This window comes from Dermochelys coriacea, chromosome 1, assembly GCF_009764565.3.
Source record: "Dermochelys coriacea isolate rDerCor1 chromosome 1, rDerCor1.pri.v4, whole genome shotgun sequence".
NCBI classification, from domain to species: domain Eukaryota; kingdom Metazoa; phylum Chordata; order Testudines; family Dermochelyidae; genus Dermochelys; species Dermochelys coriacea.
In genome coordinates this window covers 193,873,919-193,901,680 of record NC_050068.2, presented here as the reverse complement: position 1 = coordinate 193,901,680, position 27,762 = coordinate 193,873,919, and the positions used below count along the sequence as shown (strand labels likewise).

The 27,762-nt window shown below is 41.9% G+C and overlaps 1 protein-coding gene across 5 annotated transcripts; it reads left to right on the top strand.

Moving 5' to 3' along the window:
- The first annotated feature begins 5,150 nt into the window (after positions 1-5,150).
- On the top strand, positions 5,151-27,458 carry LOC119856619 (tyrosine-protein phosphatase non-receptor type substrate 1-like). 5 transcript variants are annotated; one of them, XR_006279894.1, is made up of 7 exons: positions 8,641-8,882; positions 19,885-19,971; positions 21,168-21,530; positions 22,089-22,400; positions 23,491-23,580; positions 25,529-26,051; positions 26,705-27,458. XR_006279894.1 is itself a non-coding variant. In XM_043510764.1 (6 exons), exons 2-6 carry the CDS (start codon positions 19,887-19,889, stop codon positions 25,657-25,659), a joined length of 981 nt encoding a protein of 326 aa, XP_043366699.1. In that variant the 5' UTR covers positions 5,151-5,706; the 3' UTR covers positions 25,660-26,476. The 5 variants fall into 5 exon arrangements, 4 of the variants coding, with proteins under 4 accessions (XP_043366699.1, XP_038260247.1, XP_043366686.1 ...); XM_043510764.1 differs by lacking the exons at positions 8,641-8,882; positions 26,705-27,458 and adding an exon at positions 5,151-5,706 and having other exon boundaries at positions 19,887-19,971; positions 25,529-26,476; XM_038404319.2 differs by having other exon boundaries at positions 8,518-8,885; positions 19,887-19,971; positions 25,529-27,458.
- The last annotated feature ends 304 nt before the right edge of the window (positions 27,459-27,762 follow it).

Below are 27,762 nucleotides of genomic sequence, written 5' to 3'. Positions count from 1 at the left end.
ACCTATATCCTATTCACTACAAAGGCATAATGTGATCTGATCTGTTACCCAAGGACATGTCTAACCGGAGAAGTTTCTACCCAAGTCCCGTGTGTGTGTGTGTGAGAGAGAGAGGGAGAGAGAGAGAAATTAGCCCATCAAATTTAGTCCAATTTTATTTAGAAGTGGAATTTTTGAACAGAAAAATATTTTGTCATTTTCTACTTTTCAACATTTTCCAGTGGAAACTTTTCATCGAAAAGTTGAGCCCATTGGCTATTTCATGTGGCATTGTTTTTGTCCCTTCCCACCTCCCCCTGCTTTCATTGCCATTGTGTAACTACTGATTAGTCAGCTTAGTGACCTGATATCCCATGGTATCGTGCTGTTCCCTGAATGGATGAGTGTAATCATAATGCAAGGGGAGGAAGGGGGGTTGCAAGCAGAGGTTGTGATCAGTTCACTTGGTTTGCAGTTCAGCGAGGGGTAGAACACCTAGGCCAGACTCTGTAGTGGTCTAGAGTATTATCCTTCCTTGCCTGGGCCATTGATGGAGGCAGTGGTCAGTTTACATTTCTGGTATGACAAACAGAAAATTGCATGTAGTACAACGCTACTGTTCAGATCTCCAGTACAGTCTTGCTTCAGCTAGAAGCCAGGCAGCCTGCTAAAAACGGGCACCCCTACAGGAACAACATTGTCCTCTGGGGTATCTGCAAGTGGCAGACCAAGGGCTACAGTAAGGGAACTGCAGCTTCTCTGCTGAAACCAGAAAGAAGCCCTGCACTCCCTCTCCTCTGTGGCTGGAGTGATGAGAGCTCTGCCTCCTGGTTCAGTCTGGTAATCTGCTACCAAAGAAACAGCGGTCTTTGCTACGCTACTTGGCAGAGAGTAAGGAAGCCAGAGACAGAGAGGGGGAAGGGAGCCTATTGAGTGGAGAGGAAGTGGTGAAGGTCACAAGTGCTGAGAGGAGTACGATCAAGCTAGCAGATTACCCGTCAGTTGGTGATGGGGTGGAGGCCATGGAGGACTGGCTCACTATGGTGCACCCCTGCTGTGGCTCAGCAGTGTCGCACGAGAAAGTATGCCTGTTGCCTGTCGGGGAGAGGGAAGCTACCACCCACATAGCAAAGGGGGAGGGTGCACAACGTTCCCCTGGTCCTGGGTACTTTCTTTAACCTTTCACCTATGCAGCAACCTGCAGAGTCCACTAAATAGCTGAAGCACACGTGATGGGCATGCAGTGTTTTGACCTGGGCTACAAGGATAAAACCTGAGTAATCTGTCAGCTAGGAGGAGCCACTTTACGTGAGAAAAGGGGAGAGCCAGGGCTTCTGTCACCTGATTGTTGCTGCTCTGAAGTGGCAGGTCCCAAGCCTGCCTTTCCTCTCCCAAACAGGTCGTGCCAGGGTGGCGAGGGCTTCAGTGAGGCAGGGCCTTTTGAGCTGCAAGGGTGGGAGCTATGCTTGATTACAGACAAACTGCAGATTACAGGCCAGTGGTGTAACTTGACGTTGACTTCCATGGCACAACACAAAGTTATGCCAGTAGAGGATCTGATCCTACATCTCACCCTGGATGGGCTTGGGCTGCCGTAGCACTGTGATCGTTTGTGGGCAGAACACACAGGGACTGCTGAGAAACAGGACGTTGCAAGCAGTACATTAGAGAAACCAGAGACTGTCACTAAGGAGTGGGTGATGCCCTCCTCTCTCCCTTCCCCACTTACTTTGAGGCCCAGAGAGATTAAGTGATTTTCCCAGGATCACGCAGAGAAAGCGAGAGGAGCTGAATTCAGAGCTCCTAAACCAGTGCCTTAACCACAGGATCATCCTGTCACTAATCTGAGCTGGATGAATGAATTGAACCCCTCCCTGGCAATAGAAATGTCACACTGTCTGGAGTGACACCACTGGGAGTAGCTACCTCGGGGCAGACTGTCAGAAACAGAGCAGACACCCCAAGCTGGTGGTGTGTTCTGTAATTAGATTTCATCAAGTTAATAATCAATGTGAACATCTGGATTACTATATCAGTCTTATCATAGAGTCACAGACCGTCCCCTTAGATTCTCCAGCCTACCTTGCCACCCAGGCAAACTGAACTTTGTGATGATGGTTATTAAAATCAAAAATCACATAAGATTGTTCCCAGTCCCAAGAGACCAGCCACTTACCCCAGATCAATTGGTACCCTCGATCTTACACCAAAGACAGCACTGACAGCCAATTCTATAGTAAACTAACTACAGAATCGATTAGCTAAGAAAAGGAAATGAAAGTTATTGAGAGGATAAAGCAGGTAAAATATAACAGGTCAGTGACCATTTGTAATTTCAAATGGTGGCAGTGCTGTAATAAATTGCCAGGCTCCCAAAAATCTCTTTTAGGGTACCCAGATTGTCTCTGGGGATCTCCACTTTGCATCTGGTGCACATCCCTGTAAGAGTCCAAACAGTCCAGAGATGAGGGGTCTTTCTTGGAATCCATTCTTATATCATCTTCTGATAGAACACAAGCTGGCAGTGTCTTCCCATGTGGGCTTTTCCCTTGATGATGGTAAGTGAGGAATGCACTTAGAGACTTTTGACTTCCATCATCCCAAATGACAACCACTTGCTTTGAAATTAGCATTTTCTGTTAACATCCTTCATTAGCATTTCACAAGATTTCTTTGATGGGGTATATATACAATGTAAATGTTTGCTATTACATTGTAACAAAAACAGATCAGTGAAAACAATACAAGAAACATTCCACCAGTTTTTGTGAAGTTTAAACACCTGAATACACTCTAACATTTACCCTCATTTTGCTCTATCCTAATACACAAGTGAATTGGCCTGTTGCCCTGATCTGACCTGGTCTGCCAGCAGCACAAGAAACATCAAAATATCAATGTGATTTTAGGAGAGTTCTGCCAGAGGAGGGAGGTGGGACCTAGTAGGCAGAGCAGCAGCTGGGAAGAAGAGATCTAGGGTCTGTTCCTGCCTCTATCCCTTTATAAATTTGGGCAACTTATTTGTTCTTCATTGTGTGCGTTGGGTTGTACCATGTTGGGGATTTGCCTCCAGATGAGGATAGGAATGTCTCTACTCAGGGGGTTCTGCAAGCAGCTTCAGATTAAAGCAGAAACTCTGCAGCAATGCTGCTGGCAGAGGCTACCAAAAAAATCAGGGCCTCCTCTGACTGCCTTCACCATATGACCCCAAAACCCTAGATAGCAGACTTGCTTTTTGGATGACACCTGGCCCAGGTGAGGTTGTCATAGCACAAGGCAATGGCATCTAATTACTGCCTGCCATTGCACCTTAGTTTATGATGGCAGTCTGTGTAAATCAGACATAAAGCCAGCCCCTGGGTAGTCATATTTACTCACCTCACAGGATTCAAGTTTGTGAAGCACTTTGAGATCCATGGATAAAAACAGTGTGAAAGTACAAAATACATCATGCTATTGTGTCATGGCAAACACACAGCCCAGCTCTCTGTGATGAGTACAGCTGGTTGCAACTTGGAATATCCAGTCCACGGGAAATTCAACAGTAGCAAGAAAATTGTTCTGAATTGGAGCCAAATGTCAAAATTTTGAAATTCCCAGAGAAACAAAATTGCCGGGGGGGAGGAATGGAATTGTTGCAGGTTGATTGAAATGTTTCATTTCAATAAAATTTAAATTGTTTGAATTTCAGCTTTATTTTATATTTTAAATTAGGGTGTAATCATTTTTTAGTGATGCAATACTATAATATAAAATAGTGATTGATATTGTCATTTATATTCTAAATGGGAATGGGTAATAGAGTTTGTAAGTGATACTTGGTTTGCTCATGGCTGGGAACTGCTATTTTAACTGGGTATTCGTAATTGATATTGTAATTGGTTTGGTATTGTAACTGATGAAAAATTGAAACATTCCATTCCAAAAAAGGTCAAAATGGCATGTTTTGAACGTACCAAAATGTTTCATTTCAATTTTTTTAATGAAGTTTCATCAGAGTCAAAAGGGTCCCACGGTATGTGTAGATTTTTGACACAATATTTTTTCTGCCAGAATAATCTTCCACTGGAAAACTTCAGAAGCGCTCTAGTGGTGAGCAGTGTCTCCCCTTTGAAGTTTTCTGACCCTCTATATTATCATGTACTAAAGATACAGGACTTCACAACTGAACTGTGATTTGCACACACTGTGTTATGTGGGATGGCGCCATCCCTTGCCCTTGCTGAAGTGCTCTTCTGAGAAATATGCAGTGGGCTTGATGTGAGCTGTAGAAGAGAAGACACCAGGCAAGAGCTCTATTTAGTGGAAACAAATAGTTTCTGATTTAAGTTTTCTTGCTATCGTGGGGGTAGAGGATGCACCTGTGGGATGTAATGAAGGCTTTTGACATGGTCAGAATCCACAAATTCACCCTCCTTCTGTCCCTAATTAGAACACACGCAAACACAGAAAATCAAGGACTTTGTATTAAGTGTGCAAACTAACTGAGATAAATGCTCCAGTGCAACCCTTTTATCTCACATAACCTTCCCCTTTTATAGTTAAGGATTAATAGCACATGGGGAGGCGGTGGATTGGTAAGTGGGAGGTTACTTCCTAGCAGCTCTGTGAACAAACCACATTTGAGTACTTAAATGTCAAGTCTATCTGTTAAAAAAAATTTCAGCCTTTCTAGTTCTGCCAATGGAAAGGTTGTGATTCATTTGCCTTTAGCAAGGCATTCCCTGCAGTTATTACTTTAACATTTTTGTTGCTGGGTCCCTTGGAGGCCACCTAGACCAGGTCCCTATTATGTTAAGTGCTGTACAAATAGAGAGTGAATAACAGCTCCTGCCCCCTGGATCTTAGTCTAAAGAGGAGATTTTCAAAGGGCTGATTTTCACTGGGAGTTAATCACCTAACTGTCATTTGTGCCTGTTGAAGAAAAAAATCCCAAATACTTAACTTTATTGGTTCAGTTAAATAAAACAATTTAAATGTCTTTCTGGTGATGTTTTCCTCCTAATACAGCATGGCAAGAAAATCCTCCAAATATTAATGATTAACCTGTTACCTAATATTCTAAGCTTTACTTGTGGTGAACTATTTTAGACAGTGAGCTCTCTGGAAACCTGTTGTTCTGTGGTTGGGATGCGTGCAATGGGTTTGCATTCTGCTAAGAGGCTATCACTCCCCATACAAAGGACATTTGCTTTGCTTTGAAATCAACGGCATTTTCTTATTGTGCAAAAAACTGAACAAAAACCTTTCACTTAGAAAGATGCCACAGATGTAGTTTGTCTCATTCTTATTTTTATCTGCTGGAAGAACAGTGGCAAGAACAGGCTTAGATGTGTGAATGTTCAGCCCCTCTGAAGTTTGTTTTTCTACAGCATCTTTCCTCTGAAAACAGCCTTATGATTTGCAGGGCTCCAAGTCAAAAGCAGCACCCCAATATAATGGAAGAGTTTTGACCTGATTGAAACTATCTCCTGTTTGGTCCTCATGCAGGAATTTGGAAAAAGTCTGGTGGCGAGATGATTCCTTGTGTATTGAAGACCTACTGCCACAAGAGGCATAATGATCAGTTCACTTGCTGCAGAGTTTGCTTGAGATGAAAAAGAAAGTGGGGATCTAATAAGTAAGTTGCTTGGTATGTAACAAAGGCAAGCCGAGTGATATTTATAATTGTAGTTCTAAAACTTCTTGGACTGAACTATGCCATCTCTTCCACAGTGAAGAGCTGAGGTAAGTGGTGTCCCTGAAGTATTATTTGGTTTGAAAAATTCTTGCAGAGCCTCCCAGTAGGATTTGTGGTGGCAAACAGCCTAATTAGTTTTAAGATAGAGCTTGATAAATTTATGAGTGGGATATTGTGATGGAGGTGAGGTTGGGTTTGGTGGCCCAGGGATTCCCTTTTGGTCCTATGTCTTCTGTTCCTAAATCTCATGCTTCAGGGCTTCAGACAGTCACCTGTAGGGGTCAGGAAGGAATTCTTTTCCCTCCTGGTGTATTCAGAATTAATTTTTTTTGCCCTTCCTCAGAAGCATCAGAGATGGAAACAGCTGGAGATGGGACACTGCACTGGTGGGCCAGTGCTCTGATGCAGTACAAAGAATTCTCTTTCTCGGGTGCTTGGCTGGTGGGTCTTGCTCACAAGCTCAGAGTTGAACTGATCAGTGTTTTCAGGATCAGGAAGGAATTTTTCCCCAGGTCAGATTGGCAGGAAATTTGGGGTGCTCTTTTTTTTTACCTTCCTCTGCAGTATGGGGTGCATATGGCTTGCTAGGATCATCTGGGTAGATCTCACCAAATCAATTCCTTGCCATTGAATGGGCCTCGGGCACTGGCACACTTCAGTCACTCCTTTTCTCTGCCTATGGCATACAATAGTTTACTGTCTTGGGGGCTGTATACTTTTGTTTAATCCAGGTTATTGGGCTAAAAGTGGGTAACTGGGCAGAATTTAGAGGCCTGTGATGTGCAGGAGGTCAGTCTAGAAGATCTGGTGGTCCATTCTGGCTTGAAACTCTGTGACTCTAGATGAGTGGGAATCAGTAAGTTTCTACCAATTTCAACCTTGTTTCACATTGGATCCACTCTCTTTTCCTATGTTGGGTCTAGCACATTGTTTTTCAAACTGCAGGTCACAACCCAGTACTGGGTCGCAGAATGTAAGGAACTGGGTCACGGCAGCTCTGGTCAGCACTGCCGACCAGGCTGTTAAAAGCCCCATCAGCGGCGCTGTCCGGCTAAGGCAGGCTAGTCCCTATAGGCTAGTCCCTGTTCTGACACCGCACTGCACCCTGGAAGTGACTAGCAGATCTGACTCCTACATGGGGGGGGGGGCGTGGGGCTCCACACGCTGCCAATGGGAGCTGGAGGGGGTGGTGCCTGTGGGTGAGAGTCACGTGGAGCCGCTTGCTCGCCTCTGCCTAGGAGCCGGACCTGCTGCTGGCTGCTTCCAGGGTGCAGCGCAGTCCGTGGTGCCAGGACAGGTAGGAAGCCTGCCTCAGCACCCCTGCTGCACTGCTGACCGGGAGCCGCCTCAGGTAAGCCTATGCCCCAACCCCGAGCCCCCTCCTGCACCCCAAACCCCTCATCTCTGGCCCCAGCCCAGAGCCCTGACCCCCTCCTGCACTCCAACCCTCTTCCCCAGTCCTGAGCCCCTCCCACACCCCAAAGCCCACATTCCCAGCTCCGTTGGGTGGTGGGCATCGACAATTTTCTTCAACTGGGTCACCAGAAAAAAGTTTGAAAAGTTAGACCACTGGTCTAATGGATCCCCAAGAGGGTACAGTTTCATCAGAAATGTGTGCACCAGGTTTCCTAACTTTGTGCCATGTTCCCCTGACCCATATTGATGCTGGCTGCAGCAAAGGCCATTTGGTACTCAGTGACTCCTTTAGGATGTGGAACTGCTCAACAGATGGCTGGCTACATGTGCAAGTGCAAACATTAGCAGTTAGGGGGCTACTGAGATTTGGGACACCGCTAGAGAATTTTCCCCCTTATACTGCAACAAAGGTTGTTGCTAGATGTGACAGATGAAATCCTGCTCTCGCTTATTTCAGATGACAGGGCCTGAATCTGCTCCCATTGAAATCAAAGGCAAAATTTCTTTTGAGGGAAGTTTCCCGTCTAAAGGAAAACAGTGCCATTTTCCTCAGGCCAGGTTTCTCAGAGGTGTATGCTATATAGCAGTATTCTGTGGGCGGACATCACACAACTCATTTTTAGTCACTCCTGTGTTAAAGTTACAGTACTTTCTCTTGCTGTGCATAGATCTAGGAACTGTGAGACTCGAATCTATCTTTTAAACTTTCTTGCCACCCTGCCGTTGTTCAGCAAGGATATATTCCTGTCTCATTCAATAAAGAGATAGTATATTCTGTGCACCCAGTGTGTACTTTACACAGTCAGCATTCAGTTGTCTGGCAAATACTTATGAAACTTAATTTGGTCTCTTACAAAACAAACATATAGATGCCAAACATGAGATTCAGATATGGGTTAACTATGGATTGAACATTCAGCTCATATTTCCTAAGTGCAGAATTGGCCAAATCTACCCGTGAAATCCACATTCAGGGACAGGGAGGATTTGCAAAGTAATGAAATGTATAAATATTCAGCCAGCCAGGAGACTTTTGCATGTCACTTCTGAATTTGGGTGAAGTCCTCATTCAAAATTCTTCAGAGGTATATGAGTAATATTGTGATCTTGGTTGCATGGAAGAGATGAGCAACGTGGCTTGAAATTAAATCTTTGGAATGAAACCATTTGTACAATCATATCTTAAAATATTGACAGGTTTCAGAGTAGCAGCCGTGTTAGTCTGTATTCGCAAAAAGAAAAGGAGTACTTGTGGCACCTTAGAGACTAACAAATTTATTAGAGCATAAGCTTTCGTGAGCTACAGCTCACTTCATTGGATGCATTTGGTGGAAAAAAAACCCCACCAAATGCATCCGATGAAGTGAGCTGTAGCTCACGAAAGCTTATGCTCTAATAAATTTGTTAGCCTCTAGGGTGCCACAAGTATTCCTTTTCTTTTTAAAATATTGAGTTTCTATTATGATTTAGTTGCCTTGAAAACGCTGGCACTGTAAAGATGAAAGCAACCGTATATCTAAATCAGGAAGTTACATATTCAGGATTCAACTTTGCAACAAGGCAAGTCTCATTCTTATTGAATACAGTCATGCGCTAGCAGCGTAGGGCTCATCAGCAGGAGCTCTGCTCCCTACTGCTCTTATTCTTAGGACAATGTCAGGAATTCCAGCTCTCTATTGCAGGTTCTGCTATATTGTAGATGTCAAAAGGTTCTAAAGGCAGGAGACCTCAAAATGCATGATGAAAAGGTCACGGTCTCAGTCATTAAACCACGGATGAGCTGAAAATAACACCCAGTTGCAAAAAAAAGGTAAGTTTGCAGTCACTAATATGTCTAATGGGGTAATTGACTCCTGGCTTGAACAGGCTGTACTTTACTTGGCTGGTGTGTCAAGTTCATTAGTAAGCCAGTGCAATTTAAACAAGAAAGCTCTAGTGACTGAAAATTCATGATGGAGATCAACAGGGAATGAATATGGTGGAAATGGTATAGAGGCGTTTTCTTGCTCTGAGTTTGTGCTTGGACGATAACGTTAATGCTGAGTCTGAATTTGGATGTGAACTATTAAGAGGGTAAATTGTAAATCTGAATCCTGAAGTCTAACTTTAACAGCATGTTGATCCACATTTGTTAACTTCCAGGTCCGCCCAGCTCTGTTTACAATTAATTTTGGAACAAAGAGAAGTGAATGTTAAAGAGAAAAGGGAAACAAAGAAAAAGCCAGGCAGCAGGAGCAATTAGATGAACTCCATCTGTGGTTCATAATTGAGTGAGTTAGTTCTTCATTCTCTTTAGGATTATTCATCTAGGCAGCATATTCATCTAGGTGTCATAGATTTGGAGACAGGCTGGCAGTGACCTGTTCACTTTTCAAATTCACTAACTTTATTTTTCTTCATATCTATGCCAGACCATTATAACCAACTGAAAAAAGTTATTTGGTTGCTAAAAGGACTAAAGAATAGTCTTTCTGTTAAAGTTTAATACAAACACCCAACATATGTCTCTACAGCAGCTGAGACCCGGGGTCTATGCTTGGGTGGCTAGTCCTTCACATGCGGCTGTACTGCTATTTTAAGTGACCTGGCTCAGGAATGTCTACATATCTCTGGCTGCTGTGTAAATATACACCCAGTTACCGGCATGAAAAAAATTGTATAATGTCTTTGGGCCAGAGCCTCAGGTTGTGTAAATCAGCACAGCTCCACTGACCTCAACGGGACTGCACTGCTACACAGCCGCTGAGAAGCTGAACCTTTTATTCCCACAAGTTTCGGGTATGTGGTTTTTGAGAGAGAATTTTTTAAAAAGAAATTTCCTGTTGTCTGTGTCAAACTCATTTAACCAAACAAGAGAAGAAAAAGATATGGCAGATAATTTTGAAGCTTTAAATTCATACGCAGTTTGGGTATCCTTAAAGTTTTGCTTTACCAGGAGGTAAGGTGGTATTAGTATGAACAGGTATTCCCATTCTTAGAAGTAATAGAATCTCTTACAATGGGGACTACCCACACATAAGTGTGATACTAATAGTAAAATAAATTTTGTAAAAAACCCGCTAAAGGCTCCCAGAGGACTGTAAAAATGTTCATAGGGTTACACAAGGTAAGACTCGATCCTGCACATTGTGACTAACTCTCTGAGTGGTCTCATGAACTTCAATTGGATTACTCACAATGCCCAAAGTTAAACAGGTGCTGAAGTCTTCAAAGGATCAGGACCTTAATGCACATTATCATTTGCTGTGGTATTGTGAGATGATAAATGGTGCAATTCAGGGCCACACAAAAACAACTTTAACAATACTAGATTTTAAAATATTAGCTTTGTACTGTGTATGCAGAGCGGTTGTAGCTGTGTTAGTCCCAAGTTATTAGAGAGACAAGGTGGGCAAAGTAATATCTTTTATCAGACACAGGTCAGATGGGACCACTGTGACCATCTATTCTGACTTCCTGCGCATTGCAGGCCACAGAACCTCACCCATCCACTCCTATAATAGACCCAACAACCTTCTGCTGTTGAGCAAGACAAACTAGTGATCACCTCACCCACATTGTGTCTTTCAGCTTTGTACCTTCACAACAATCAGGAGGGGTCATCTTCTTAGAATTTTTCTTTACTTAACTTTTATCTGCTTGGTTTACCTCTGTTTGTCACAGTCGCAATAGGAGCACAAGACATGCATCAATCAGACCATGCTAGTTCTCAAGGAATAGGAGATAATCTGTATTAAAATTGATTTGCAAAGAAAAAGAAATTGTGGGGAAGTTTCCCCCTCTACCTCCCACAAGTTTTTCTTACATTAGAAATTCAGATCTTTCCCATCCTGATTTCCTGGAGCATTCTAAGGATAGCGGTGTAAATGCCAGTCCCTGAGCTTACAAACCAAAGACAAGATGTAACTGGGGGTAGTGAAACAAATGAGTGGGTTGGTTGAGGGTGGGTGCAGACTAGAAGATGGAGTAACAGTCATAGGATCGTTTAGCATAAATGAGAGTTGTGTGCACAATTAATAAGCCAAATAGTAACAGTCATCACAACTTGACACCCACCTAAACTGTGAACTTTAGCAATTTGTATTTGAATCTTATTTACGTATGTTTCAATCATTAAAAATTCAGTACCCTACGTGCTTTCAATTAAGGGCAGAGAGAACTCAGTCTTCATCTGAAACCAACAAAAAGTCCTCTAGCAAATGTTAGGAAGATCAGATGAGACACCTGATATTTTTCTTATTTTTTTTAAACCCGCTAGACATCATGAAGAAAAAAAGATACAAACTCCTTTTTGTTCTTTCTGGCAGGTCACCCTTAAGTTACTACATAAAGTCTCATAGACAATAAGATATTCATTGTTACAATATGCTGTTGCACAGAAAATAGTATTTTCCCCCATTTTACTTTCTCAAAAACTTGGCACACAGGCAACTTGGGCACTCATCTTGGGCCCAGAAGCGATCAAGCAATGTAATCAAGTCTAGTGTTTTTCAGCATAGGTACAAAATATCCTCCTGGCAGTTAACTAAGTATATGCTAAATTATTTATCCAACCAACTGCATTCCAAAGTATATATATCATTAATTATCAAAATTGAGATCTTGTAGAAAGGTTTGTGTGTTTGATTTACAATCACTTGATTAAGGGTGGTAGTTTAGCACTTAATACTGCAAAGTAACAATCCAAAATGAACTCAAGTTGTGTAAAGATTAATTTTAAGGGCTATGTTGATATAAGTGGCTGAGAAGGTCCCAAAAGTTGTTACCAGGATAACTTGTAGTGTACATATTAGGAAGTTGAAAAATAGGAGTGCTAAATTAAACTGTACTGGAATTGGAATATATAAGGTGGTCAGAGAACTCAGATCTGTTTGTCATATTTCAAGGCAAAAGCCATCCTGTCAGTCTTCTAAAAAGAAATGCATTTTCTACCCTATTGGAGAAACAGTGTTGTGTGTTTTGGAATCAGGAAAGCTTCAGCTAGGAAAGAAAAGAGGAACATCAAATTTAGGATGAAGTCCTTTTTTAAAGCATTTTACTTTCATAATTGCTTAACTTCCTCCTGCTAAATTGAGAACTATATGCTTCTGCAGTTGAATTATGGATGTGAACACTTCTGTTTTGATTGAGAAAATAAATCAACATTGTCATAAACATACAGCTAAGGGTAGCATAAAATCCCTCCTTTACCTGTAAAGGGTTAAGAAGCTCAGATAACCTGGTTGGCACCTGACCAAGAGGACCAATAAGGGGAGAAGATACTTTCAAATCTGTGGGGGAAGGTGCTCTCTTTTTTTTTCTCTCTCTCTGGGACAGCGAGGAACCAGGGCAGGGAAAATACATCTCCTAAAGCCATACCTGAACTAAGCATCTAAATTGTAAGTAATAGGAAGGAAATGCGTTAGATTATCTTTTGTTTTAGCTTGTGAATTTTCCCTAGGCTAAGAGGGAGGTTTATTCCTGGGTTTTTTTGTAACTTTAAAGTTTTGCCTAGAGGGGAATCCTCTGTTTTTTGAATCTAATTACCCTGTAAAAGTACCTTCCATCCTGATTTTACAGAGGTGCTGCTTTTACTTTTTCTTTATAATAAAGTTCTGCTTTTAAGAACCTGATTGGTTTTTAGTGTCCTAAAAACCCAACGGGCTGGTCTGTGCTCACCTTGTTTACTGTCAAGCCTCCCCAGAAAAGGGGGTGAAAGGGCTTGGGGGGATATTTTGGGGAAACAGGAACTCCAAGTGGTCCTTTTCCTAAATCTTTGTCTAACTCACTTGGTGGTGGCAGCGATACTGTTCCACGGACAAGGAAGAATTTGTGCCTTTGGGAAGTTTTTAACCTAAGCTGTTAGAGATAAGCTTACGGGGTCTTTCATGCAGGTCCCAACATCTTTACCCTAGAGTTCAAAGTGGGGAGGGAACCCTGACAAACCTCAAAAACTGAAGCTATAGCTTTTGTTAACCTTTTGGCCACATTGCAAAACCAATGCTTTCTGCAGTCATGTAATGAAAGGGGGGAACTGAAGAGTTACAGCATTGATGGATTATGGTGGTTTCTATTTTTGTTCCTGAGGGGACTAGCTTTATTGTTGCCTATATGACAGTTATGTGCATGAGACGTCTTTAAATTATTGTGTGAAGTATTGAATTTTTTTGTGAAGCACTTGGAGCCGCAGAAGTGTACCAGGGGAAAAAAAGTCTAGTCAGAAGTACTTTCTCTCTGTATGTTCTATATAAGTCTAGTATCTGCTAATATTAAAGGAGGAAAAAGCATGTGGTCTTCATAGTTCTAAGGTTTGTTTTACACAGGTAAAATGTGTTTATGCAGATGTTTAATAAAGGTTTTTTCCTCATACCAAGTAAGTAAACTATCCATGCTTCCATAACACTGGGTATGTCACTTTACCTCCATTGACACACAGAAATATGAGTTTTAACATGTCATTGTTTAAATTTAAGGATTAAGCTATATCCATGCATAATATAAAAATAACAGGACCTCCTACTACCGTGAGATTACTTACTTACACACACACACACGCGCGCGCGCGCGCACACACACACACACACACACACACTAAATTTGATGCTGCACCAAGCACTGCTCCATGCAGCAGAGAGTAGAGAAGTGTCAGGGAGCTGGGAATTGTTGGTGCCCTGTGTGCTTCAGACAGGCTCTTTCCATGCACCCTCTCCTAGAGCTGGCAATAGGAATTGGTATAGGAGCTGATTAGGCTATCTCTACACCAGCTGAGGACTCTCCACAACAGAGGAATCATCATCGGGGAAGATCTATCAAGTTTCCATCCCTTTTGCACTGTCAGAGGACATAGCCCAGGGGAGAGAACTTGTCCCAGTGTATTTTATTGATCAACTAGTGATGAACAATACTTTAACTGAGCTTCGCTTTATCAATGTTACACAATGTTGTTAGTGTGATCCAGTGGAGTTAAGGTCCAGTCTGCACTAAATCTTTTCCAAGGTTGTCAACTAGACTTGGATCCCTGGTGAAGAAGCTTAATCAAAGGATTAGGGATAGGTTTGTTACATGAATTTTGCCATTAACTTTAATAACACCAGGATTTCACCCATTAACTTTGAGAAATTTTTTCTTTTGCAGAGTCTCTTTTCCTCTGGTCTCAACAGAAAATTAAGCCATTTCCATTTATGTGGGAAGAAGCACAGGAAATATTTTCTTCCTGTGACTAAATTAGAGTTTACTTGATAGATGTCTTGTTTCTCCCTCCCCCTCCCCTTAATCACCGTGCTCAGATTCAAATGCCCCCTGGTATGTCTCCATGACAGCTGCCATCTTGGCCACATGCTGTAGACCTTCAGAGCTAAAAGCATGAGCTGCTAGAGCTTGAGCTAAAGAGCCAAGGTTCTTCACTGGGTCTGTAACAACTCATCTCCTCTGTAGAATGGTGCAGATGGCCACCTGGAGCACGCATGCATAAGCAGGAGTCACTTCAGTTTGTTATTGTTATAATTGTTGTTTATTTGTATAGAGCTAGCATCTAGAGGCTCCAGTCTGGCATCATAGCCTTGCTGCCATAATGTCAGTTGGGCATAACAAATTTGGCAAGCATAAGATGGATGCATCAAATTTAGGGGCTAATCCTGCAAGCACTCAGTGGAGGTGAGTGACATTACTCTGATGAAGAGTCCTGTTAAAGTCAAAGGGACTATTTATGTGGGTCAAATTACTCATGTATCTGTTTCCTCTTAGAGAAAATTCAGGGTAATATAATCTGATATTACATAATTAAATAAGATCTGCAAATGGAAGCCTTCTGGGTGTATTTAATAATATGAGACCTGAAAAGCTTTTGATTTGGTCAATTATATATATTTCATCACTTATCAATGTAGTTACCTTCTTTATTGAACATTAGTACCTTTTTATTCTCTATTGCACCAGCCAACCAAAGTGGTTTGGGGGATTGTCTACACACAGAGTTGCATCAGTTTAACTTAAGAAGTGATTTCAAACTGGTTTAGTTAAACTGGTACAATAGGCTGTACAGACACACTTATTTTAGTTAAACCCATCTTTAGTTTGTTTCGATTATGTCAGTTAGAAACAGGCTTAAGCTAAACTGAAATAAAAAGGTTGTCTGTCAGATAGTACGTCTCAACCTTAACCGCAGCAGAGTTGCTGCTCCATTATAATAAGCCATTCTGAAACCAAACCAAACAGAAGTGTGTACCTGTCTAACTAAACCAGTGCAAGTTTGTGTGAACACAGCTCCACAGCCTCTCAATGGAAGCTTTCTAACAGCATGGTCTCATAGATCATTAATTATGTTGTCCACAGAAAAACTTACCAGTATTATAATAAATCTTACACCTATCATTTAGATACATGACTCCTTTCAATAAGAGAGATGAACAATATCTGCAATATGCAGAAGCATGCACACTCTGCTCCTTATTAGAGCTATTAACAAAATCTTCCATTATCTCATGTCATTTTAATGTATTATATCAGTTTGTTGAGCACCTTTTGGAAATACTTGCTACTCAAACATACGAACTTGTGCTTACTTTCATAAAGATCATTTTAAAGAAAAATAATGCAGAATGGGTGTCACACAGGCCCAGATCCTGCCATTGGTTTTACACAGGAAGGCTCCTGTCTCTGCACAGAGCTGACACATTTCATCTGGGCTCCACAGGTGTGCAGGAGTTCACCTCAGCAAGCTCACTGCAACACCAGGGCCTTAGTTAAAACAAGCGGTAAGTTCAGTTGAGCTTGTCCAAACCATTAGGCCAGCTGCCCCCCACCAGTAGAGGTATTGAGGGAAGCTGTGTCTGACATCTATTGTCAAGCACAGCTGAAAATTGTAATGTAGGGCCCTGCGTATAATGTATGCCATCATATTGTTTGCTCTGCTTGTGTCGTTATAACCCCTTCCTCCACCTGTGCTTGTCCTGTCTATTCAGAGTGTAAGCTGTTCAGGGCAGGGACTATCTACTGCTCTGTTTGTGTAGTGCCTAGCACAATAGTCTATACTCGTGGCTGACCTTTAGGCACTGCTGTTATAAATACGGTTAATAGTATTGTACAAGCCACTTTTCAGAAGAATTTCTCACTCACCATATGTTACTTGCCTTCCTGTTTTTGACATCGTAATTGGGTCACATTTCCAAGGCTTTCTTCACAATCACAAGGGCAAGAAACGGACTTCTTTTAAAAATTTTTAAAAAAATTTAAATGAAAACAGAGAGTCCCTCGTCCTTGGGAGCTGGGACTTTCAGTAAAAGGTAATCATCTGTCATTTTCACCCCAAACTTCCTCAGTGCTCTAGATGTGGATTCAAATAGAGAAAATGGTGGGATTCACTAAGGTATTTAGGTGGCTGATGCCTAAATACCTTTGTGAATTCCGCCCAATGTATTACCATAAAGAGCCCTCAATATATTATCTTATACATAAATGGCTGAATGAGAATTTTTTTATTGAAAAAAATCTTTCAATTATTGAATTTTTCACAAATAGTTTGCATTTTGTTCAAACCTTTTTTACTTAAAACAAAACTGAAAAAAAGAATTGCCCATTGGCTCTGCTGTACATGTTTTATGTGTTTTCACACATACCCCTCCCCAGTTATTGGTTTCTTCATTGCTAATTGTGATTGGTCCGGTTAGTCATATACAATCAATCTTTTCATTTTTTAAAATTTTCATTTGCATGAAGATAAATAAGTTTAAGGCTACCCTAGACTGGTGTTCCTCAACCTTTTTGATACCAGGGACTGGCTTGCTGCCTTCCTAAACTGTGTCAGGGAGATCTCAGGGAGCAGCGCCAGTCAACAGCCCGGTCATTGAGAAATACTGCTTAGATCAGGGGTGGGAACAAATTTTGGCCTGATGACCACATCAGGGAATGGAAATTGTATGACAGGCCATGAAGACTCACAAAATTGGGGTTGGGCTGCGGGAGGGGGTGAGGGCTGTGGTTAGGGTGTGGACTCTGTGGTGGGGCTTGGGATGAGGAGTTTGGGATGTAGGAGGGTGCTCTGGGCTGGGATCGAGAGGTTCGGAGAGCAGGATCAGGGTTGGGGCAGACATAATGTCCAACAAAAATCAAACCAGTTACACCCACCACCCAAATTCTCTTTCCACGGCCTGACTTTAATGAAATCCTCCTCTGTACTGGGCTATAATTGGTGTTTTAAAGTAGCCAAGACTTTTTTTAAATTTAATTTTGATTGTAGCTAGTGATTGACAAGCACAATTACATTATTTTCCTCCTTGTGGAGGGAGAGGAAGTAAAACAGATGTTTGGGGTGGATAATCGAGGCACTCTCTTTTGAGCTATGTGCAGCTGTATGAAGAAGAATACTTAAATATCTCCTTAATTTCTTCCTTGCAACCTGACACTCACCTAGGAAAAATTATTACTGAACCAACCATTTCAAAATGGATCCTATGGTTAGGCTTCTATGACTATACCTAGGTGCCTAATGAAGTGGCTGGATTTCCAAAAGCCCAGCAGCGTCCATTTTGGCTTTTTGAAAGTCTTGGCCTAAAGTAACAGGCAGAAGGAACTAAAAAAAAAATGCTCAAAACTCTGTGAAAACATCTCCCAGAGACAAATGCCAAATCCCCCAAAATCAGATTTCCAGATAAGGGTAAATATAAATGAAGAGCAAAATAAGGAGAGCCCCTCAAAGCTCACCCAAGCCTGTCCCAAAGAAACAGGTGTAATCTAGGGCTACCATGTTATGGGAGGAACCCCAAGGGAGAAGAGGAAAAAAACATGGAATAGAGGAGGGTAAAATATGTCTTATAAGCCCAATGTCATATGGACCAAATGAAAAAGACTGTCTTTTGCTCTATACACAACAAATGTAATAAGAAGGGAGTACATGGGTGTAGTTGGGTCCAGGCTCCAGCAATATTCAGGGCCCCGGGGCCCAGCTCCACCAAAGTTCGGGGCTGCGGGTCTCTCCCCCAGGCCTGCCTGCTGCCCCCGTATGCCTCCCCCGAGCATCCCTGCCTGCTCCCCACTCTGCCTGCTCCTGGCATCAACTGCCACCACAGGGTGCTAGAGCCCCCCAACCACTAGTGCCAGGGAAGGCTGACCCTGACTTTGCCCTTCTGCCTCGGATGGAAGGACCCTTCCTTTTTCCGGCGGGAACCTCCACCAGCACAGTGCCCTCCCACCAGCAGTCACCAGTCCTGCTCCACACTTGGCAAGGGGCAGGTCCATCCCTCACCCCCCAGTGAGGGGCAGCACATGGGGAGGAAGCACACACATGATGGCAGCCCCCTGCCTCACCCACCACATGGGAGGCGAGGTGTCTTCCTGGACCTGAGAGGGACCCTAGGAGCATATGCAGTGACAGTGGTGCGAGGTGAGTGTGCTGCTGGGGGGCAGAGAGGGTCCCTCCCCCAGAGCTCGCTGCTGCTGGTGGGGAGAGGGCTGGGGAAGTCCTCCTTTCTTGCCCCAGCCGCGGGGCAGCCTGTCTGCACCCCAAACTTCTCATCCCTGGCCCCACCCCAGAGCCTGCACACCCCCCACAGTCCAACCCTCTACCCCCAGCCCTGAGCCCACTCCTGCACCGTGAACCCCTCATCCCCACCCCAACCCTCTGCCTGAGCCCCTCCCATACCCCAAACCCCTCATCACCAGCCCCACCCCAGAGCCCTCACATTTTTACATTATTTTAAAAAATATATATTGGTTTACAACGCAGGCTGGGGGGGGGGCAGGACTTGGACCCGTTCTGGGCACCACCAAAAATTATACAAACCTGCGGTGGGGTCCAATTAACCATGTTTATTAAACATATGCAACAGGCAAGGCCTAACTACATACACACACTGCTGCTCTGGCAGGGCTCTGGTGGCTTCTGAAGCATAGAGGGCAGAGAGGGCCACTAGAGTGCTCACAAATTATATAAAGAGCTATTACTCAATTCCTATACACTAGGCTATATGGCTGCTCAGAGACTGCCTATCATATTCCTTCTCCTTTGCTAAGTGGCAGCAAATTTCAGGGCTTTGTATGTCAGACTTGAAATCGATGATGCAGAGTCAGGTATTTTCTTAGTGTAATTTGTTTTTGTATAAAGTATATGCAAGTCTCTTCATTGAACCCATCTGAAGATGACTGCCTTGGTAGTACACAGCAGCTGTCATGGGCTGCCTGTCTCTGTGATCTCAGTGCTTAAACATGCTGTTCTCTGTCCTTCCCTTAAACCCTGGGCCCTCTATCTAGGAAGCTTCCTAATCAGCACTCCTCACCAAGGATCACATGGCCTTGACGAGTGGCCTGGCTTTTGTGTAGCTGGTCTGCAACCCAAAGGGACCCCGGAAGTGGGGTACTTGCCCATCAGAGATACACACAGTCCGCTTAACATCTGTCTGGATTCAGTTGCCACGTGGCATTTTTAACTCTTTCTGTGGGGAGTGTCATCCTAGGTCTTTGTGTGCCTCAGTGATGCATGATGACAGAACCTCTTGCCACGTCAATATCTGAATATTAGCAGGTGGAGATTGGTGTTTGACTAGTTGTCCTAATATTCATTTCTATGTTAATCATTCCTTTCTAGGTTCTTAATAATGATGGCCTCCTGCTGGCTTGGCTGTGCAAAGATCAGCATGTAAATTGCTCAGCTCCACCAAAATCCTCTACACTTGTTATTCTTTATATTACAGGAGCACCGACTTAACTTTGAAATTTCCTTGGAACTTACACTGTGGCCTCTGAAATCCTAACATGTCTGAGATCCAAAGAGATGCTTTTAATTATGATAAAGACTAGCACCTTGCAGGCAGGCGCTGGTTAACTCAACAGTGTTTTGCAGATGCTGCCCAGGGAACTTCAGCTGCCCAGAAGAGTGATTAAATTACTGGTGCTTTTAATATTCATATTTCATCTTTGGCACTCAGGTAGGCACACAGATTTGTAGTTCTGTTCAATATCCGTGTTCCCAGAGCTGTGTATGTTCTCCCCGGGATGGTGGTTGGGGTGAGGTAGGGGCATATCTTCTCCTATATTTATTATAAAAATGAAGGGCCGAATAGATCCAAGGATTTATCCCCACTGACTTCAGTGGAGTTTGATTGAGAATGAAATTGGCCATCTAAATAGAACTCTGTCACCACCTCAATATTTTGAAAACACCCCTGCCTCTTTCCAACTGGTTTATTTTAAAGCACTAAGGATTCCATTATTTTCTTGTGTGGAATTGGTCATGATGTGAACCCTTCAGAAATGTCAGTGCTCTTATTGTTGACTCTGCTTCTTTGAAGAGGTGAATCATTGAAAGCTGCTATTACTCAGTTTCTTCACTGATTAATGCTGAAACCAAACTGTTCTGATTTTCCTTCACCCTTTTCCACTCCATCTACTGAAGCTCAAATAAGGGATAAAAACTCAAAATAAGAGACTTGAAAAAATTATAAATGCAAGAAGTTCCAAGTGAAGGAAGAATAACTTCTTTAATATAGCTTCTGTTTCAGATATTCTCACTTTTCATACTTTACAGCAATAAAATGAAGATGTAGAGTATGAAATTTGGGCCGAGTTTTGCTGGTAGTTACCTGACTGTAGATACAGAGTAACTCCTCTGAAGCCAGTGGAGTTACTCTGGATTCATTCCAAAAGAACTGAGATCAGAATTTGGTTTTTGTGTGCCTAAAACAAAACTAAGGGACAGCTGAAAGGTATGTCCCTAACCTCAGATGTCTGCTACCTGATCTTATAGTATAGAGGTATAGAAATAATCCACAGCCACTTACAGTATTCAAGAGCAGATTTAAGCCTAGGCATGTAAGGGGCTTCTATCCACTTATAAAAGAACAATCATTTGCCTCACAAAGGTGAGGTAGATTTGCCAAAAATGACTCTAATAAATCCAACTTAAGATGCAAAACTATTTATGAACACTCTTAGTATAACAAAGGGTTAACATTTTCCCCAGATCCACAGGCATAATCCTAAATGAAGACCTCCATTCCTGTAATGGAGCCCACTTGTGGCCTAACCTCCCTCCCCACTCATCTCTATTTACAGAATGTGAAGGAGCTGTCTTATTCTTAAATATACATGTAACTTACCTGTTCCATTTTCTTTTCCCATTTAGGGTCAATGATCCAAACCACATCCATTGTACTTAGTCCAAAGATGGTCTTAGCATTGCAGGGTGAAACAGTGAGAGCCGTCTGTGCACAGAACATTGAAGAAACGGAAGGGTTTTCTATAACTCTGAGAAGACAAGGCATCTCTGCTAAGCTGTGTTACATACAGCTTGGAAATTTCACCATTTGGAGCAGAAATTGCACAGACCGTATAAGCCTAAAATATAATAAGTCAACAAAAGAGGGCTGTGTTGTTATGGAGAGAGTCTCTGTCAAAGATTCTGGTGTTTACAGCTGCACCTTGGACAAGACAATCCCTCCTCCTGTGAGAATGCTAAGCCAGTCTCACATCTCCCTCACAGTGTCGGGTGAGCCAGGACTTCTCGGTGTTCCACATATCCTAAACGCTGCAGTGCTCTGATATGTGGGTGAAAGGACAGGTTGAAATGCTTGTGTGACGTTCACTGCTGTGGAGTGTGGGCTGCTTTGTGATGACTAAGCTCTGTAGTGACAATCTGAGCCAGTATGGTTACTGGGCTGGCTTTCCATTTATCATAGTCCTTGTGGGGGTGAATCAAAGGCTCCCTCAGCTCCTGTTTAACAGGTAACACCTCATTCCCTGGTGCTCCCCATGACCACAGACACCAGTTCTGTGCACATGACCTATTTCCCCCCTCCCCCCACCCCCTGGGACTGCACTGCTCTCGCTGGTATGGCAGAGCAGTTCAGGAGGAAGAGGTGGCAGCGCTCTGACCCTTGAGCCACGCCACTGGACCCCAGTTGAATGGTTGATCCCCTGATTTATGGATCCCAACCCTGGGATATCCTGCAATGTCCCAATTCACAGTGACTGGTAACACCTATGGGGCATTGTACAGGTAAAGAGTTACAGCGAGCAGTGACTAGCCGCCTTCCCTCTCTTTCAGCTCTTCCAGTGGTTGAGGTTTCTTTGGCCTCTTCTTCACCCATTGACAAGGAGACCACATTAACTTGCAGTGCTTGGGACTTCTATCCTCAAGACATCCAGCTCTCCTGGAGTAAGGACAGCCAGTTGTTCACTAACTCACCAAGGAATGACTCTCTGTTCCACAATATCAATGGGTCTTATTCCTATAGAAGTAACCTTGTTGTTTCCAAAGATGACTGGAATGAATTTTCCCAGTTTTCCTGCCAAGTGAATCACTCTACACTGAAAATGCCGGTTGTGAAAAACCTCACCCTGACCCAGTCTGGTAAAGGTAAATGTGTACTGTACATTTTCAGGTTGTTTAGTAGCACTGGCTATTCAAGATGTTCATCCATGTTTGTGTTAGGAAACGTATTAGCATTCATTTGCACACAGTGAAATAAGCCCTTTATTTTTATTGTTTACTCTGTGTGTGCTGAAGTTGACGCTTGTTGGGAGAGCTCACAGAGATGGAGTAACAAGACCAAGGCCCACATATTTATAGATATTTCCACATTATGGTGCTCTGCCTTGCAACAAATAACTGATTGAGGAGCCTAACTTTCAATTTCAAAAGGGATATAGGCATTTAGGAGCCAAGATTCCATTGACAGTCCATGGGATTCACAGCTAAACACAATTCAAGTTTTAGGACAATACTCTGCCTCTAACTAGCAACATCTTTTAGTTGTTTAAGTTGCTATTATTTGTAAATGAATAGAAGCCGGGTCTCCTGAATCCTACTCCAATGCTTTCTCCAGCAGGCCCTTGTGAAATTAAGGTCCTCAGTGTTTATCATTAGTGATCCTACTTTTTGTAAAGAGTAGCAATGATAATATTTAACTGGGTAATTACTAAATCTGAATGAAAAATTTTAGCTAAAAAGTTTTCTTGATCAAATATGAGATTTTTGTCCTAATGAAAATGTGTTTGCAGGAAAATGTCAATTTCAGTAAAATTTTCCAATTTTTTGAAGGGAAAAATCTAAATCAAATGTTTTAAATTGACATTTTGCAATGTCAACATTTTCAATGTTTCAAAACAAAATATTCTTGTTTTGATCCAAAATTTCAAAACATTTTGTTTCAACATCATGGAATCTATTTATTTTTTTCTGAACTTTTGTTCCCCTAGAATTTCTGATATTTTGATTTTCATCCCAATTGAGGATGAAAACAAACATCAAACTATCAGAATTTCTCACAGGACAGAAATTTCTTTTCCCTACCAACTCTAGCAAATACATCCTACCTTCCTAAATTCCCCTTGTAATTTTCTTCAAAAAAGTAGTGTTTGTTTCCTGAGGTGGAACACGGATGTGCACTCTTGAATAGCTTCTGAGTTTCCTATTGTGTCATTTACCTGAGTTTTGTTTTCCAAAGCATCTTCAGATTACAATCTGTACTGGATCCCACTGTTTGGTGTCTTAGCAATATTGGCAGCAATAGTTGTGGCAAAGTCTGTGAAATTAAGTGAGTATTCAGTTGTTTCTTTAGTCTTTTTTATTTACAGTTAGTGTGATATAGCTGATTAATTCTAACACCATATAGGTGGCAAAGTTGCCTTCTGTTTGAGGGAATCAAAACAACTTTAGTGTTTGTGGTTATGTTGCCTTCTAATAACTTGAGGCTTACCAAGTTGATGTAAGCCTTAATAATGATGCAAAGTCTTGCTTAACTCAAGTGATAGATATCTGTGTATTTAAAGCTGAAGAACTGAAATAGAAAGAAGGTAAAAAATAAATAAAGATAATATCATTTTTGTTAGAATGGTGGTTATTGGTACTCCTTGGTGCTCTCCTGCTCTGATGGACTGAATTATCACTTCAGCAGTCGGCTGCCTGCTAAATACCGGAAATACCATTTCCGCAAACGTCCCCTAAAGGCTTCCAAAGTCAACAGGCTGCTGTAGAGCTTTAAGCTGGGAAAAGCTTGGTTATTATGAAACTAATGATGGTAATACCAAAATTTAAAGAAACACACATAATATACAGGGAAAGAGGTGGATAATGGGATATAGAGAACCTTTCACCTCTAGGTCAGCACTCTCAATTCATCCTTGGCCCAAAGTGACCCAGAGTTTTTTCCAACTGAAAGGTGACCTGTATGAAATGAGTTGTTGGTCTCAGTTCAGTTCCCAGTGGGTAAGTGTTCAGATAATAAAAATGAGGAGTACTTGTGGCACCTTAGTGACTAACAAATTTATTTGGGCATAAGCTTTCGTGGGCTAAAACCCACTTCATCGGATGCATGCAGTGGAAAATACAGTAGGAAGGTATATATACACACATAGAACAGAAAAAATGGGTATTGCCATACCAACTCTAACGAGACTCACACCTTAATTGATTGGTCTTGTTACAGTTGGTATGGCAACACCCGTTTTTTCATGTTCTCTGTGTGTATATATACCTTCCTACTGTATTTTCCACTGCATGCATCCGATGAAGTGGGTTTTAGCCCATGAAAACTTTTGCCCAAATAAATTTGTTAGTCTCTAAGGTGCCACAAGAACTCCTTGGGGTTTTTTTTTGCTGATACAGACTAACATGGCTACCTCTCTGAAACCTGTTCAGATAATGAAAATCTTCCCTACAGTTGGTCTAATTGATACCTTTGTTGTCAGTCTGAGCAGAGAGGCCAAGGTCTGAGTAAGCATGGAAGACTCAATTACCCTTTCCCTGCAAGGTCGGCATGGAAGTTCATTGACAGGGTAGTGTAGGGAAATTTGCACTGCTGCTATCCCTGTTGTCTGGCTGAACAAGGGACTCCATGCCTAAGGCTGACGGCCTTGCACATTTTATCATCTCTAAATTTGGGTGCTGATTTCAAAAAAAAAAAATTAACAATGTACCCACGATCTGTTATACAATCGCAGCACACATCATGTGTTAGTGCAATAGCTTTCCCAGCTGTGTGTCACTTACACATTATAAAGACATACATGTGCACAGTGGGTGGAATACCAATTGATGTTGAATAAAACAGTCCCCACAAAAGTGCTTGACACAAAAAGACATCTTCTGCTGGGGGCAAAATACGAGCTTTAGTGCCACCTAATAGGGGGACTTAATTGTAGAGTTAAGGTTTTGCTTTGCATTAACATTAGTGAGTGATAAAATTATACAACCTTATAAAAATAAAACTGTGTTCCTATCCCAATAAGAGGATGTGTATTAATCTTCTGGGCAAAAAGCTACTGTATGCATTGTGTTTTATGAAATATACTCCCTCTTGTGAGCAAATATAACCCAGCATTAACACAAATGTATCACTGTTCTGTATAAATTAGAATATAATTTGTTAAAATACCAGTGACACTTAGATCAATAATCAGTTCAACATTCCAAACCTGTGTTTTACGTGTATAAAATGTGCTGTCTCTTTTGGAGCTAAGCCCAGTATTATCTACCTGTTCTAGGATTCAAATCCATATCACCGAGCTCCGCAGAAAGGGGATTGCCAGAGACAGCTGAGACACATCCTCCACAAGAAAGCCAGAGTGATATAACCTATTCATTGCTTACTCATTATCCAGGATCTACTTTATGAGCTGCTGTCAAGTGTAGTACGTGGGCTCTGAAGTATAGAAAAAGACAATATTGCATTCCACTGCAGTCTTCAGTGTTGGATGTGCCTATCGGATTATTACAGACAGAGAAACAAATAATAACTTGCTCCTGGTAATACTGAAACCTAGAGCTGTTAAACAAATGGAATAAAAGCAGGGGCAGAGCAGTTTGCTGGACACTCGTTGGAATTCTCAGAGATAAGACAGTATTATGAAACAAGAAGACAGGCATGTAATTGGCACATAAAGGGAATTAAAACACCCAGAGGATTTTTTAAAAGGTGTCCAATCTGAGTGCCAGGTTACTGTGTGCCTTGGGGAGATGATGCACTTGTCTGGTGGTGGAGCATTATGGACATGACCATGAGGTTAGGTAATTGTATGCATCCAGCAGGACTTGATACTCTTCCTTTTGAGTCAGTATTGAGCCAATATTCCATCAGAACAGTAAGGGGATGCTTTTGTTCAAGGTTCTGCTTTTCAGATGTCATGTTAAACTTGGGTACCAGTCACTTATGATCATTACTTACCAAATACATCATATGTAAGATAATGAGTGTTCTGGTTATATTCCTGTGTAAGAGCAGCCTGTCGAAAATTCCCCATCTAGTTTAATTCAGATACAGCATGATGTGTGCTGTCACACATCTGCCATATTCCACCAGAGAGGTGGAGACATTTCAGTAGCTGGTAAAGTTATCCTGCATGCAGTATGTAGTTTGCAAACCACTTTGTGAGGTGCTTGGGAAGCTTTTTGGATGAAAGAAAAGCTAAATAAATGCAACGTTTTATCACTGAGTGAAATAACCCTGCACTTATTGTCTTTACAAATGTTACACAAATCCTTACTCTCACCATATCTGAGTGTATTACTCTTTGCTTCCTCAGCCATAGGCACTTTATGAAAGACACTGATGATCTAAGTTGTTGACTTTCATAGAAAAAACTATCACCATGCAGCAATAAACATAACTGTATTTTTTACTATATTCTTACTAATCCTCAATTCCCTGTGTTTTTACCCAGGACACTGGAGTATATTAATGCATTGAAATGACAATGTCTGACATTTCTAAACTTGAGATCAAAATGGAGGTGCTATTGGGAAGAAAATGGTGTGGAGGGTCAGGGCTTTCTGTTGAGCGTACTCGCTTGTCCATAGTTTTGTTCTCATGTGTCAATTGTATAATTGTTTAAAAATCATTAAAGATATTTAACAATGAAAGATAGCTAGAAGGATGGATAGGGAGTCTAGATATCTGTTTGTGTCAGACCCAATTATTTCAATTTTGTTTTTAGTAGGTTTTCCAATGACCACTACAGCTGAAGTATTAATTCAGGTATGAGAGAGAAAAAAATGGAAAGAGGGTGAAAAGAGCTAATCAAAAGTAAGGGGGTTTTGTAGGCAAATTGCTAGCTGCTCATAAGGTTCTGAATTAACAATATAGCTGGGTAAAATTTTGAAAGCTTTCTTTTAAACCATAATGGATGGGATTTTAACAGCTGACTTGACATCCATTCCTGTTACTTATAATGGGATTTAGGTATCCATGTCCCTCAGGCAGCTTCAAAAATCTCAGCTTTAATATTGTTTTCAAATGAAAGCTTAGAGTTTGGCCCTGCAAATACTTACCATCAAACATAGTTCTTATCTCTGTGTTTAGTTTCATTGGTGCCAGTTGATTTACCACCAGGGTAACTAAGATCAGAATCAGGTCCCAGAGAAATAACACAAGGAACACTATTGATTGTATTGTTAATTTTCAGCTATAATTCCATTCAAAAACACCCTCCTTTTTTGGATTTATTTGGCACTGTCCCTGAAATTTCAATGTACCACAGAATTCAGAATCAACTGCACTACACAAACCATGGGCCCAAGCACACAGTTTAGATCCAGCAGCGTACATGGGGGGACCTTAATTAAGCATAATTTCATAGAAGCCAATTAATTGTCTTAGATGTAGTGATTCTCAAGCAGCCAGGGCTGGACTGAAACAAACCAGCACTCTAGTGGGGAAAGTGTGCTCATAATAGCAATTTTTTATGCCATCCATTTCCCCTGAGTTTCTCTTTCTTTACAA

Excerpts from the sequence above, each read along its gene's own strand:
- LOC119856619 (XM_038404319.2), top strand. The coding sequence starts at position 19,887 with ATGCTGCCCAGGGAACTTCAGCTGCCCAGAAGAGTGATTAAATTACTG. Across the intron at positions 22,401-23,490 it reads CCTGACCCAGTCTGGTAAAG|CATCTTCAGATTACAATCTG; the intron begins GTAAATGTGTAC and ends TGTTTTCCAAAG. Across the intron at positions 23,581-25,528 it reads GGCAAAGTCTGTGAAATTAA|GATTCAAATCCATATCACCG; the intron begins GTGAGTATTCAG and ends TACCTGTTCTAG.